The 15,530-nt window shown below is 48.1% G+C and overlaps 1 protein-coding gene across 3 annotated transcripts in view; it reads right to left on the minus strand.

Annotated features, from left to right (window-relative positions):
* LOC126525222 (uncharacterized) overlaps nt 1-15,530 on the minus strand; it is a 170,400-nt gene that overhangs the window by 19,993 nt on the left and 134,877 nt on the right. For all 3 annotated transcript variants that reach the window (XM_055067598.2, XM_055067599.2, XM_055067597.2), the window contains exons 5-6: nt 10,536-10,760; nt 1,747-1,884 (exon numbers count right to left, since the gene is read on the minus strand). In XM_055067598.2, the coding sequence (XP_054923573.2) occupies nt 1,747-1,884; nt 10,536-10,760 (363 nt within the window). The remainder of the gene's footprint in view (nt 1-1,746; nt 1,885-10,535; nt 10,761-15,530) is intronic.

A 15,530-nucleotide genomic window follows, 5' to 3' on the forward strand; every position in this document is an offset into this window, starting at 1 on the left:
CCTGTGTCTACTAAGGCGGTGACTGCGTGGCCATCGAGAAGCACGTCGAGGTCGGTGGTTCTTTGTCTTGCGTTACAGTTAGGCCTTGGCGTCGCATCACGGCTGCGTCGCGTTGACGTGTGGTTGGTACGTGGCGTCGTCAGGTGGTCTTTCGTCAGCGTGTTCTTTCCTGCCAGACTTCGTCGGGACGGCGGTGTGTCGTCGTTGTTATGTCGTCGAGATAGTCTTTTCGGCGTGTTCATCGGCGACGGAGGATCTTCGTCAGTTCGACGAACAGCAACCGCACCTCCATCGGTTGCTGCTTTTAGTTTTCCAGATATGGGCTGACGGACCGGCCCCGGGCTGGGCCAGTGTATGGTCGGCGCTGCGGCGACAGGTAGCGGCCTGGTGACGGCGAACGGGACGGTCGTCGAGGGCTCCACTGAGTAGCGGCGAGGTAGTCGGCGATGTCACGAGGGCGTTCTCCTTCCCTCGGGCGCTGTGCGTTGTGCGTTGGCCGGCTTCGCCACAGTGGTAGCTGAGCGGGCGGTGGTCGGGGGCGCGCCAAATGTCCGTCTTCCTCGCGTAGGTGCGCTGGGCGACGGGTGGTCGTGCTGGCGGCGGCGGACGACGGAATTGCGGCGTTACAAGGCCCTGGCGTGGTCGCGGAGGGGGACCTTGACGGCGTGCGACGGCGGCGTAAGTCATCGCTTCTGGCTGGGGCTGCGGTAATTGTGGTTGCACCTCAGGAACTCCAAGCGATCGGTGCACCTCTTCTTTCACGATATCGGCGATCGAGGCCACTTGAGGCTGCGACGATGGCAAGACCTTGCGCAGTTCTTCGCGCACGATGGCCCTGATAGTCTCGCACAGATCGTCCGTGGCCAGTGATTGAATTACTGCGTAGTTGGTACTTTGTACGGCGGTTGAATTGCCGGTTCCGCATTTCGAGTGTCGTCTCGATGCTGGTGACCTCGCGAAGGAACTCTTCTACGGTCTTCGGTGGGCTTCGTATCATTGCGCCGAAGAGTTCTTCCTTCACACCACGCATGAGTAGGCCGACTTTCTTCTCCTCAGGCATGTCGGCGTGGCGGAACAGACGGCTCATTTCTTCCGTAAATATAGAAAGGTTCTCGTTAGGTAGCTGCACTCGGGCGTCCAGCATAGCTTCGGCCCTTTCCTTGCGCACGACGCTCGTAAAGGTGCACGGGAAGCCGCTACGGAAGAGGTCCCATGTTGTCATGGTCGACTCCCGGTTCTCAAACCACGTTCTGGCGGCTTCTTCTAAGGCGAAGTATACATGCCGCAGCTTGTCGTCGGAGTTTGAAAGTCGCGATTCGTTCGTAGGTCTCCAGCCAGGATTCCGGGTCTTCAGTAGCTCTTCCGTGGACTTGTGCCCTCAAAAACAGGCTACACTCAAAGAACGGCGACAGAGGCAAACACAGTCGACGATCGTCGAAAATCTGATCAGCGGGTCCAGCGCGTCGGCTTTTATCGAATGTTCATCGATAAGTCATGTTCCAGACTAATCGTTGGGACCCGCGTGCCTTCCACAAAGTTCTACACCATTCGCGTCACGCGACGAAATCAGATAACACAAGGTTCGGCGACAACAGACAGCGGATAGAAGCATCGATAACTTTCCAGAAACTTAGCATACATGCAGGCGCGTCCCGCGCTGTGCGATAACATTTAGGCGGCGAAACGTGGTCGCACTTCTATCGGTAAATCTTCAAGCCATTATTACAGAAAAATGTAATATCCCACCTGTGCCTAGTAGAGCTCCCGGATACTGCAGTGTCTGCAACAACTGGCTCTACACGCACACTGTTGCCGTCTTTCCTGCCGACGCTCTGAGACAGTCCACCACTAGACGGAGCTTCCGAGTTCTTTGGTTTCACAAACCTGAAATGATAGAGGCCAGATTGTAAAGCTAGAGTCTCAGTACGTTACCAACAAATTTCTGTACAGTGAAACCTCGTTAAACCGTAGTTAACCGGAGCTCTGAAAAAGTACGTACTAAACGGTAGTACTGTTTAACCGAAATATCATTTATCAACAACTTACCTGTCAGAAATGTAACTCAGAGAGAGTGCGATGACAGGGGGAAAAACATGCAGTATTTATTCACATCGCGCGACAAAAGTGTTATTTTCGTTTGATGTTTGATGCTGCGGTAGCCTAGAAGCGATGACAGCGGCCTCAAACATGCTGAAGCTGTGAGCCAGCTTTCCAGCCAGCCCCCTCTTCATGGCAAACACTTGCATGGCAGATTTCTCGTTGGTGTTGCATATTCTCCGTGCACAGGCGCAGTAGCGCTGCAGAAGTTGTGGGGCGCCTTTTTCATTGCGGGATGCTGTTCTCGTGACGATTGCATTCATGAGGCTGATGTAACGCGCAGATTCTGCCACTGTCGGGCCTGAATCGCCCGTGCTGTCGCTTTCCGTGTCGTGCTCATCACTCTTGCTAGCCGAAACTTCGGCAACAACAGAAGCAACAATGGCGAAAAGTCTAACCTCGTAGCCAACATCTCTTTGCGATCGCAGCAGCGCTGCTGAGCAAGTTCTTCGCATTCCAAATACCACACACTGTAGTCAACAGCAGATGCCTGTCGCGTGCCAGCGCCGACTTCTTCGTGTCACGTTCGATAGCACGAACGATGTCTAATTTTTCTTTTATGCTGAGCATCCGGCGTCTTTTTTATCCGAGCTTCAGCATGACGTGAGTTCTCGCTTGCGTGACGTCACAACGCTCTCTGGCACAACGCTGAAATGATGATGAGGCTTCATGCGCGAAGCCACAGGGCGCTTGGAGGCCGTTGTTCCAATCTCTGAGGCCTGTTGTTCGGCCAGGCCGCCCGATGGAGACGATGCACCGCCGTGTTTGTGCGACGAAAAGTGGAAACACTGTGTCTTAACCGATATGTACGCAATAAGCTGGTACGGTTTATGCGGATACAATACACGTTATGTTCAATGGCCGCTGAGTCGGGGATTTCACTTACGACTTTTAAAATGAAACTACTGTTTAAGTGGCTGTGGTTCAACGAAGTTTTGCTGTATCGGGTATGTTTCTAGCCTCTTTTCGCGGGCCATTATTTGGTACTGGGTATATGCCCTAAGGGCCATTGGTCGCCGTACTGTCCCGGACATATATTTGTGCGTGTGTAATGTACAGCGTGTTTCAGCGAACACTTTCAAAAATTTTTCTAACTGCTTGTGGCAGATACCATAATTCCAGTTCATGAACTGGTCTACTCTAAGAGGCGCCGATTTCTTGGACAAACGATGGAAGTGCACAACCAACTAATTAGCTAAAAATGCACTAATAAGTTTTAACTAATTATCTCATAGCGCATATTGCAAAGTAAAAATTTTAGCGGGTGAGACTGCAAAGCACATCCACTTGACAAGAATTGTGTGGATGACACCATTTACGAGATATGCGCCGTCAGACTTGCGATAAATATGCACTGTCGTCCCACTTACTTCAAAATGTAGCTTTATGCATGGAAGCACAAAAGTAACTGGAACATCAATGTATTTCTCCACGAAGTTCGGAAATTAATACCTCGAAACTGGTGTCAACAGGAGAATTCGTTCCAAGTGGATCCGCATTGCGAATTCTCCGGCTAAAATTTGCAAATTGCAATATGGGACAGGTACTTAAAGGCTTAAATAGTGCATTCTCGTTAATTAGTCGATTATGCATTTCAAGTTTTCTGCAAATAATACAAGCCTCTTTGAGCAGACCAGCTTATGTTAAGCCTAAAGAATTGACGATGCCGGAACTCGAACAGAGCACCCTCAGCACACCAGCCCAGCGCTCCAACAATTAGGACACACGCTATTTTTTGTCTGTCATGCTACAGTAGGCACAATAGAACATACTTAAGAATCTCAGCAGTGGAAGCGAGCTCATTCGGATGCTTGACACGCTTTGTTGCAGTATCATGTTGAACAGCCTACGTAATTTTTCACCATCGTGAATAATCCACATAAGATACTGAATTATTTAGCTTTAGCATGTTTTCTCATGAACGTCACTAACATTAGCTTCACGATTTCCCTTTGTGTCAGAATTTGAGTGCGAGGTCGCGAAATATTTCTAGGCGACTTTATGTTTTAATCGCAGAGGCTGACGCACAGCTCTATTCTGTTCAAAGGTTGTTGAATGCTGGAAAACACAAGGACAAAATAAGGCACACTGGACACACAGGTGTCAAAAGAAAGGGGGGGGGGGGGGGGTGTAATGAACGGGAACGGATCATTCTGCTCACTCTGTTTTCCGTTCCCTTTCATTACCCCTTCCACCTTCCTTTTTGCTCTTTCTGAGCTGTGCTACTAGCCTAAAGAAGCCCAAAAGACGCTGTCAATGGACATGATGTTAATGCTAAGTGGTGCGAGAACTTCGAGGAAGCGTCACGACCAGTCTTTTTTTATTGCGCTTTTTCTAGTTTACCAAGGATCTGACCCTGGTAAGGGTGGTGTTCTCGATATGGCTGAAGGAAAATTTACTGATACAGAACAAATTATTTTTTCCCTTCGGTATCTCTTGGCAAATGCCATGTAGATGAACAAATGCAGGTAGTCTGCTTAGAGGGTTTGCAATGACATCATCATAGTAGCAATGTTTCGGTACTAGCCAGCATGGCCAGAAATTGCATCTGCGATAGCATGTGAAAAGGTGGTGTGATATCTTAAGCTTCAGTTAACAGAAAGAAAAGCAAGAACACGAAAGAAACGTTCGTAGTGAGGTGTGAACATGGTATGGATTCTGGCAGAGAGATTAGCAGCGTTCTGGCCATTTCGTTATCAAAATGAAGGCAGGTTACCCACGGCAGTGAATAGGATGCACCAATGTCATTGTGGCCGCCATGTTTGGACTAAGCATAATAGAAGCTGCATCGCTGATGATTTTTTCTTGCTTTTGTTTTTCCCAGCTGCTACGTCACATTTTCTCGGCACCGAAATAAACCACATAAGACTCCCACGTATATTATGTTCCCCTTCAATATGTACCAATTCTGTAATGTACCCCCGTCATATGTTGTGTTTGAACACGGCAGCCAGGTAACTTTAGTGACGCAAAGGAAAACTTGCTCTTGCACGTTGCTACAAAGATGATAAATGTATACACTGCCACACGCGACCAACACGTTGCAACAAATGACTGATACATTGCAAGAAGCGACCAAAATCTGCAAAGATAATGAAGTTTGCACAAGCATATCAGGAGAAAACATGCTCGGAGAAGTTCACGAAGACTTGGGTGAAGCACCCAAACAAGTTTGCACCATTTCTAACCTACTGGGAACCGAGCGCAGGCTACACTTATTTTGGGGCTGGCCAGAATGCATATTCGCGGGTTCTCCTTAGTGAGCTTTGCCGCAGTATATCCGTGTTATGCGGTGAATGATACTAACAGTGGAAAGGGGCCACTATCAAGGAACATCGTACCTGATGCTCAACGCGCCATCACCAATCATAGTACGAGCAACGAAATGTCTAACAACTCCACTAGCAACCATTTAGAGCTGTTGCTGACGTTGCTGTGGGTATTTGCGGCCTTCCGTACTGTTACCGTTTTTTTTTTTCCATGGTGCCTCGAAAATGCATCAATGCGGTTTTACTGTAATGCATTTGTCATACCCTACACACCCTCATCAATTCTATCCTGAATGGTGAACGTTTCTGCATGCGATTTCGCACACGAAAGCGTGGCATGTAATGAAATGGAGGCAGGGTGCAATATAGCTGTCCAGATGTGCGGTGCCATTATCATTCCCCTCGAACAACAGTTTGAGAAAAGCACAATGTCTCACTAATAGCAATTTTTCGTTCATGCAAGTTCTGCAGCAAGTTATGCTGCCAGAAGTTTAAAAGGAATCATTGATTTCTCATATTATGACCTGTTACTAAACTAGGTGTGCCAAGGCAGCCTTGCTGTACGAGTTGTTTGAGTTACTTTTAAGCGGGGGAGTTTCAACACTCACACGTCAAGCAGATTCTTTCTTTTTACTGTGTCGGCACTTATTGCAAGTTTCATGCCACGTCTGTCGCTAACACCTGCATTCTATTCGTAGCCTCCATATTTGCTCGAGGATTTCATGCCATCACTGCAGCGAGGACTGAGACATTGAGCAGAAAGCTCGGTTCAGATGTCGTTCTCACGAGAGGTGGAGTGCAACTTGTGTCACCCTTTTCCGCCAAACATTATACTATGCTAACTAGCGTGCCAAAACATTACTAATGCAATTTTACTTTACAGCTTCCAGATTTCTATGCAGCAACGTCCACAGTACAGGACATTGTGGCTTTAAAACATTCTTTTTTACACTTACATAAATACAATAAATATGTTACTATACATATGTATTTCTGCGTGGCAGTTGTAGCGCCAAAACCGACTTTCATGCAGCGAACTCTTGCGCTGGTCGGATTTCTGGAGAGCATTGATGGGCGGTGAACCGGCAGTTTTTGGGGCGGCTGTCAGTGGGCAGTGGGCGCCGAATGCTCGTCGCCCTTTCGCTCCATGGAGGTCCACCTTTAGTGTCCAAAATGCTTTAGATGTTTCTGCCACAAGAATAAAACAGGGTTTAGATTCTGCATGAATCTGCGTCTACAAGTCCTAAAAAGCAATTCATACTTAATCTTTATTGATTTATTTAATTTGAATTAGTAAATAAATAAACAAATAAATGAATAACAACATCTGATATTTCAGACCGCCAGTAAGGCTAGTGCCGACTTGCCGCTGGAGCGCTTACCTGAACTTTTCCATCCTGCGCATTATTACAGAACGGAGCACGACTACGGCCATACGATACTTTTTTCGACCGCGATAATGCGCTAGGTACATGCGATCGACAAGAGTACGCACCGCCACGATTGCTTTTCCGTACTCGCCCGCCCATGTCACGTGAAAATATCAGCATGCACACAAGTTTTCTCTTCTAGTACCAGGTAAACCTAGCGGGTCGTCGCACGGCGCATTCACAGCTGTCACCGCCAGCCACACTGCGGCAACCTTCTTAACCGACTTGTTTGACAGCACATGCCGGTGGCGTATATAGCGTCGTTTGAAACATATGGCACGCTGAAGAACGCACCACCGTTCCCTGCAGCAGACCAGCAGACCGCATGAGCGTCATGTTTAGCTCTGGCAGCATCGTATTTTCCGACGTCGCTCACCGCCAGCTCGATTTCCTTACGTTTTCCCCTACACCTACACTACGCAATCGGAAAGCAACAAAGCCTGTCCCGGGGTGCTCGCGCACAAGAGCCCGGAGCACATCGGTATTCGAGTGGGCACGCCAAAAAATTCCCCGACAAGATGCCCCACACGAAAAAGCTGCTGACAGAGGGCGAATTCGAGAAACGCGAATGTAATTTTGAAGAAGCCACCAAAACAAAAAGAACGAAAGAACAAAAAAAAAAACCGACAATACACGTATTGGGGCGCTTTGGACCCACCAGCTCAGCGTGCATCGGCGTCTCGTGCAGCAACAGTTTGCGCACCGCTTCGCATCAACTAGATGTCAAGTATAGTCGACTCTACCAACCTTTTCGGCGAGTTTGGTTGATGCGTAATCCCGGTTAGCAAGTTTTTCTCGTGTTTCCTTTTTCCGAACGTAGGAACTGGGTTCAACTGTATACCATGCCACCCAGCTAATGTCCTACATGTCTTGTTATTCATAATGAAACTAATTAAATGACTACCTTTCGATAAGCCCCACAGCCTATGCCAGCACTGAGTGCTACTACAGTCGCAGACCGATAATTTGGACTCGACGGAGGCCAAACAAAAAATCTGAATTCAGTGATTTTATTCACAAAGTGGAATAAAAAGGGTGCCGTATTTCCAGATAGTCAATTTTCGGAGATACCTTCAGTTTCGCGTCACTAGCATAAAGCGTGTTTCATATGCAAGCGACGGCGTGGTGGTGGTCGCGGCGACTGAGTGGTACCGCGGTGCACAGATGCAGCTTCATTTCCCATGCTTCGTTTTGGCGTGACGCGTGTCGCTGTGATGCAAAGTGTTGCTTGTGCAAAGTGTTGCTTGTGCAAAGTGTTGCTTGTGCAAAGTGTTGCTTGTGCAAAGTGTTGCTTGTGCAAAGTGTTGCTTGTGCAAAGTGTTGCTTTAGCCAAGTGCCCGTGAGCCACGGGTTACGATGGTCTTCAACAGCTGTGCCTTACTCCACATTTCCGTGCTTTGACCAGCTTGAGCAGCGGGTTTCATCGGTGCATTAGGTTGGTACTGAGCATCCGTGACCTTGCAGAAAATAAAAATACTGCATGTCGAATAGCTATGTCTCTTTTAGCCCTTTACAGGCGACGGCTTGGAAGTCTTGCTTAAGTACACGCACAGAGAATTAGCCATATAGAAGCAAAGGAATTGGTTCTTTCGTATTTCTGCGATTTGAGCCTGAAGCACATGCGGCTCTGCTAACAGTTCTTGCTTTCCAATGTCAAAGCGTTCGCGGGCTGTCTTGGCCACACAGACGCAGGAGGCGTATGGACGGCTTTCAAAGAAAGCTCGCGTTCCTTTTCGCCTCTACGCGTTCATGTAGAAAGGCGGCGACTCTTGTACGGCGACCCTCGGGGTACGCGACCTTTTGGCTGAAGAAACAAGACCGAACAAAACTACGAGCACGCTAGCTCGGCGTTGTAAAAAAGAAAACGCAAACACCTACATGCACTCCGAACAAAAATTATTGAGTACTGTTTTGTGCTGTCTGTCCGGAGCCATATGGAGTCACCATAAGATGGGGGGAAGGGGAGGGGGAAGAGGCAAAAAGAAAACGACATGTGCAAATAATATGGCTCCATAGAATGGTACTCGTAAACGACACACGGAAAGAAGCGGCACTTCTGAGGCACCAACGGACATGGCTGATTCAGGCGATACGGACTTTTACGTTACAGAAATATGCGCCAAATGCGACGACGAGTACCTTCAGCTTCAGTCCGTAATTTCTTCCCAAGGAGTCGTCCTCTTATCTTTGTTGCGAAAATCCTTCATTTTAACATACCAAACAAGTGAACACTGCACAACTTTAGTGATGAACAGCTCAATGAAGACAGGGCAAGACATTGCAACCCGGCAGCGGACGTCGTCCGCTACAAGTGTCATCTCCTAGAACCCTCTGCTTGAATGGGCGAGTTCTCCACGTCGGCCGCGCTTGGGCACGCCCCTGTCACCTGATCTCAATGTCCCTGCTCACAGGCACTCTGCCATTGGTTACCGCTCCCGCCACTCGCGAATTTTTCAAATGTTAGATTGTGATCAGAGCGATGTGCGCCGGTTGGAGAACTGATATTGGGAAAGGAGGCTTGCTCACGTGACGGGCGCCGCGCCACTTCTGGCTCAAAATCACTAGCATGACGTGAAACAGGCTTAAGACGCGGCGGCGTCTACGAGCCACCACATTCTTGGCACAGAGCCAAGCAAGCTACCTTTGTTATCTAGCGCAAGACGCATTGGCATCTACGGCCAACTGAATTCCTTGCATAAATTTTCGGTGACTAGCAGAAGTCACATCGGCGCCCTTGAGGGACGACATTCTTGGCACATTCTTAAGCACATCACATTGCAGAGACGCTGCCGCCCTTTGATGCGTCCAGTGCTATTCAAGCAAAACATTGCGAAACTGAAAGCATCTTCGAAAGTGACCATTCTAGAACATGACCGAAGTTTATCAACGCATTGCTGCGCACACACACGTGCGCTTGCCTTTGGGATAGTCATCCCGTGGTTACAACTTGCTAGCAATCGCTTTTATGCTATTCCCATATTCCTATATCAACGGGATCAGCCGGTCATGAACAGCAGGTGATAAGAGTGGCACAGAATTGAACGGAAGGCATCGCTACGAAATCACGGGCCCGTGTCTCGACCATTTTGAATCTGTTGCTGCAGATAGACGGAAGTATACAGTCAATGCATGCACTGAATTTTCATCAGCAATTATCATCAGCTCAAATAGGCTTTGCTAGTTTCGGTTTCATGGAAGCGCCGGCCACAAGGCCGACGAGTATGCCGGCGACATACCGAAACAAAAATATTGCCATTTCGACTCGACACGATGGCCAAACTGGCACACATTTGTGCAGTTGGAGTTCAAATTATCAAACGACAGAGCTGTAAGGTGTCCAAGATTTTGATCGTCCTAATATATTAATTCTACGGCGCTAGTGGCGGTGCCTCGGGCTTCTTCGAATAATCAAGCACACGCAAATAATCGACCAGCGACTGCATAAAAGTGATCCTGGTGTGATTATGGCTGTACTAACAAAATTGAAGCGCAGGTCCTTGTATTAGCCGTCGAATTGCTTTCTGCGCATGACGAAAAATGCTTGCATAACTGCAGCTCCAAAAATCCATTTACTATACATTCGACAAATTAATTTTCAGCTTGCAGGTCTCGGACAGATACAGCGCAGAGCATCGACAGACTGACGGTCAGTCAAGTACTTCCCACGCACTCAATTTACTAGATTTCAGCGCAGAGGCTCTAGATAAGAGTGCCATAAACGTCCCAAAAGACAACTCACATCAAAAGAAGAAGACCATCTGCAACAGCTCTTGGAGCAGAATGTGGTGGGCCAGAAATTCCTGTGCTGGGCCGTTCCTGCCCAAGAAGGGAGGTATCACCAGTGGCTGTTTGACGAACTGTACTTTCAGCTGTCAAAGCAACCGCAGAGGCTTGCAGTGTCTCTAACTGGCCAGCCACCTGGCCTTGCTCGGTGACGGCACCGGATGGCGGCAACATGTCACTGCTGTCCGGAACAGACATGCGACCATGAATGTCTTCATCTAAAAATTCGAAATCTACTTTTGATATTGTTCTAGCATGACCATGCCCCAAATGAGAGGAAAATTAAATTAACTATAAAATTGGCAATCATTACTTTCGGGTTTATAAGTAGATACAGCAAAGCAAGATCCGCAACATTTAAACAGCATAAAGACACTAGGCACAATGCTCACAGTGAGCCTGCACTAAGTGACCACTTCTAATTACAAAAGAATTTTGGCCCTTCTTATAGTTTCTTATATTTTTTTGGTTGTCAACAAATATGAAAGCTCTCTTTAAGCTACCGATATCACTGGCAACGATGGTGTGGTGAGGAATGCCGCAAGCAGCGTCGCAGACGTAAAAAAACCTAATGGTGCTCGAGTTCGGACTAACGAAACACCAGCGATGCTTGACAGCAATAAATGAAATGATTAGGTGCTTTTACTGTGACGCTTGCTATCTGTTCCCCCCAGACCAGTGCATAGACACCAAGATGCGGTACGCACAATGCTTATCAGCAGGAACAATAAGTATGTATGCGCACAACGACTATGCCAACAGACGAAATCAGAACGTTGCTCTGCCTGCCCTGCAGAGCCAACTCATGGAAGTACGAATGTGCATCCGCTTGGCTGGGCCCTTTTTGCAGTCATATGCACTGTGCATTGCTCGCATCCCTCGAGACACATAAGCATGGCCACACATGTACGTACCCCATCGATAATATGACAGCACAGCGGCAGCAATAGTAAAAACGTGTCTGGAATTGAAAATATGCTTATTTCACACGAGGTAGACTTATAAGCCACCTTGTGCAAACTAGGTACGCCAGTGGGCCACATTCATTCGGCATGCGAGACGAGCAACAGTGGCAGCTTTTTAAAAAGTTGGCAATGCAAAATCAGAAATTCTAGTTCTCCAGCTCAATCAGTAGCGGTATTCAACTCTATGCCACACTGTACCAAGTAATACATTAAATTACACCCCAACATGCTTTCCTTTGTTTAGTGAATTCACAAATCAGTAATAGGACTTGTAATGAATAACACGAATTATAATGTGGGCTGCGCATTGTTTCCACCAGCAGCTACCATGTAAAAATTTATAAAGGTTAGCAACAAATCCAACACGCAGGTAGGTATACTACACGCATCTCGCTATACTTTAAAGCGACCCGAAAAGATTTCGACGATCTTGTACAAATGTGCTGGGTCGTTCGGGTAGGTCCTTCTGATCATTAAGTGACACACATATAAGCGCTCGGCGTACAGTGTGCAATTTATTATAAGGCTTTAAAAATGTACATCGCTACCGATCGCAGCGGCGCCGCTCCCCCGAGGTTTCAGCCGTACCATTACAATCTCTGGCGTGCCTGACGTCGTTTCTACGAGTTATCCGACTAGCTACCTAGGTTGCGTCGTCGAGAATTTCTCAAACTTGATGGTGAACAAATGCTACTCGTAATAGTGGGAATGTTGCTTAATTGGTAACTATAAAATAATAAAAAGAGAATACACAATGACAATTTATCACTACACCGAAGCACCTTCGGTACAGAGCAAGCATCGTCTGCTTGTGTTACAATGTGCTCCACGTTGACGCAAGCTGCATGGTCAGTGTTGTTCTCGAGTGCCATGGATCACCCTTGCCTTTTTACGTTGTGGGCTGCAAATCTATACATCCTCGACATGTCAAGCTGTGACATCGTGTCCCTCTACAAAGCAACTGGCGAGCGGAGTGTCTGCAGTGCATCTAGTTGTTGGATCTACGCGTTTAAGGCTGTCACTTCGCTACCGAGGATTACTACCGCGATAGAGTTTTTAGCTTGGCCGGTATTCCAGTAACACAGATGGACTGAGCATTTTGCCGTATGGGCAGAGGCACAAACATGAGCAGCCTGTAGGGGCTGCAGCCACTTAGTGGCGCAGAGCTAAACCAGACAAACGCAGAATTAATACAACAGTAAACAAGTGTCTTGCACTTTGCTGCTGGTGTAAATTTTCGGCAGCAGCATAATCGTGAACGCATTGTCTTTTTAAATGTTTGAAATGTTTTACATTTACAGTTATATTAGTTCTGTGTTTGGTTGGATGAGCCCTGTGCCACCATGTAGCTGCACCAAGCAGGCCGCTCACGTTTACACCTCCGCCCATCCGTCTTCGCGCACACTGCTTGGATAGCTCTCCGAGGATCGACATCCAGGCGGGGTGTAACTTGTAATTACTAGGGAGGAGGTTAACTTGTAACCGTCTGCAGCTCCGTTAATATGAGACGCGTAACTCAAATCCTGGCACGAATATTTTACTGTAGCTGTACTCTACGCATCTACAAAATGTGTCCATGACATTTCAGGGACCCCTTCAATTTGGACATTCAACCATTCTTGCTAATTCCGACTACAGGTTCCATGGCCCCTGCATTCTGTTGGCGCATGTTCCCTCACCCTGTGAGGAGAGGTGGGAATGGCCAGATTTATTTTGTAGCAATTTTGGGGGCCTGTAAGATTTCGTTCTAGAGCAGGCTGGAGCAGACAAATTCTGATTTTGGAGCAAGTTTATGGCAAATATATCAGTACAGCGTCTTCAAGCAAATAAATGTTAATTGAGCGTATTCATTTATTTAAATAACGCGATGGTCAGGAAACCTTGCATTCTGCACATTAAGTAAATGTTAAAGAGCATCCTAAACGCATTTCTCATACCACTGTGCATGAAATTCTGGTAAAATGACTGAAGGTATCTTCCAATAGATGTGAAGAAGCTAGGTTCAGTGAACTCCAGTGGTTTACTTACATACAATTCCAGGTAATGTAACAGCAGCAACTAGTTCAAACAGGCATTCTGCACATGAGTGATTTCCTTTTGCGCCTCACTAAAACCGCCGCAACTTCTGGAATTTGCATTGAATGATTGCGTGTAAGGTTTTAAGCCCCGTGTTAGATACGGGACCGTTTCCTGAGCCTACTTCGAGTTCACCAGACCACATCGAATCGCGTCACAGCTAATTAAGGAGCGCAGAAGCACATCTACCCCGTTCCCGAGGCGCGGCACGTGCAAACGAGTTGGCGTCCCCCACCTCGTGCGCCGCAGGTGGAGCTATTCACTGCTTGACTCTTACCGAAAGTGTAGCGGGAGCCTGGCACGGTTCCAGGTAACGCAGGGCCCGAGCAAAGCTGCTTTGCAGCACTGAAACGTTGCCCCCTTCCGCCTATTGTGACGACGCTTGCAAGTCAGGATGGCAATACCGCAGAGAGAAGTAAGCCCTCGGACAATTGTGGCCGAAGGAGCGACCCTGTGCGCCGGGTGTGACACAATCGCACGGGCGCCTACCATTGGCCGAAAATGACGACACCTGAGCGGGCTCGCCGATTGGCCGAAAATGGCGTCACCTGAGCGGGCTCGCCGATTGGCCGAACGTGACGTGATTTCGAGACACCGAAGGGCTTAAAATACACAGAACGGGAGCAGCAAGAGAGCATTCCTTCATTCATCTATTTCGAGCTTATTGCCACGCGCCGCAGCGTCCGAGTTGCTGCCGGCCCGTAATAACTTTATGACTCAATTTCTTTGTACTCTCACTGTAAATAATGTAAATGAACCTCCAGTTTTCATCTCAAAGTCCTCCTCAACTTCGACCAACTCCCGCACCCAACGGCAAGGTCCAAAATCTGGGGGACAGCAATTGGGATTGTCCTCCAGATCCAACACCCGGAATAAGCTAAAGGTACTAACATTTGCCGTCTATTGGCTTCTTTCCAAATCCCATGCGCCTTCCCACGGCAGCTCGCTCTGTGTGCTTTTTTTTACCTTGGTAATCCTGCTGCTCAGCACTGCGAACACTCAATCACACAGGCGACCAGAGGCGGTCGCACGACCACTTGCGACTGGCAACCAAAAAGCGACTGGAGGCGACTGATGCTCACAGTGGCAAGCCCGGGCGAGCGCGACCTGCAAGTCACACTCCCGGAGATTATCCTTTTCAGCGACAACTCTATAAGGGTCTACGCAGTTAGCACGCACTTCGCTGGTTTTGCATTCCGCCAACAGCTATGGATTTTGATTCGAGCAAAGAGGAAAGAAAGATGTCGGCATCGTGCTGATGTGCTCTTCCGTGGTGTCAGTTTGGCAGCGCGGAAGCCTCCAAAGCAAAAGTGATGCAAGTGTGTGCGCCCGTGCCTCCGTTGGAGATAAGTGACCGGCGACGTTAGCCACCTGCTGCCCAAACTCCGCGCACGTGACGACGAGGAGTATTAAGCGTAAGTTGTAATTTCTAGTTCACGTTACGTGCGAATTGGTGCATAACCTTTGCACATTCTTTTGCTTCTGTTTAGCTTCCTGCGAATGCTACCGCATACATTCGACACGTTGCTGGAATCACTGCGCCCCAGCGCATCATGAGGCAAGACACCAATTCCTGTAATCTGCCATGGTGGCGTGGATTTTGTAATTACATTCCTGTCGTCTGCCATGGTGGCTTCGACATTGTAGTTGGTGCGACGCAGGAGAACGCGGATGAAAACACATTCTACTTAACTTTCGGCGCGCCGCTTCTTGGTTTAGAAGTTTTGCTACGACGGTCGTGCGACTAAAAAATCGCGCTGCGAGCGACTGGCCCAAAATAGTCGCTTTTCGAGAAAAGTGACCCTTTGCGACTAACTTCATCGCGCGACCACTGTCAATCTACAGTGTGAACGATCCTGCAGACCCTGCCCACAAAGCAGATCGCTTTCAAGGTAAACGCGCGCGACGGC

This window comes from Dermacentor andersoni, chromosome 3 (assembly GCF_023375885.2).
Source record: "Dermacentor andersoni chromosome 3, qqDerAnde1_hic_scaffold, whole genome shotgun sequence".
NCBI classification, from domain to species: Eukaryota; Metazoa; Arthropoda; class Arachnida; order Ixodida; family Ixodidae; genus Dermacentor; species Dermacentor andersoni.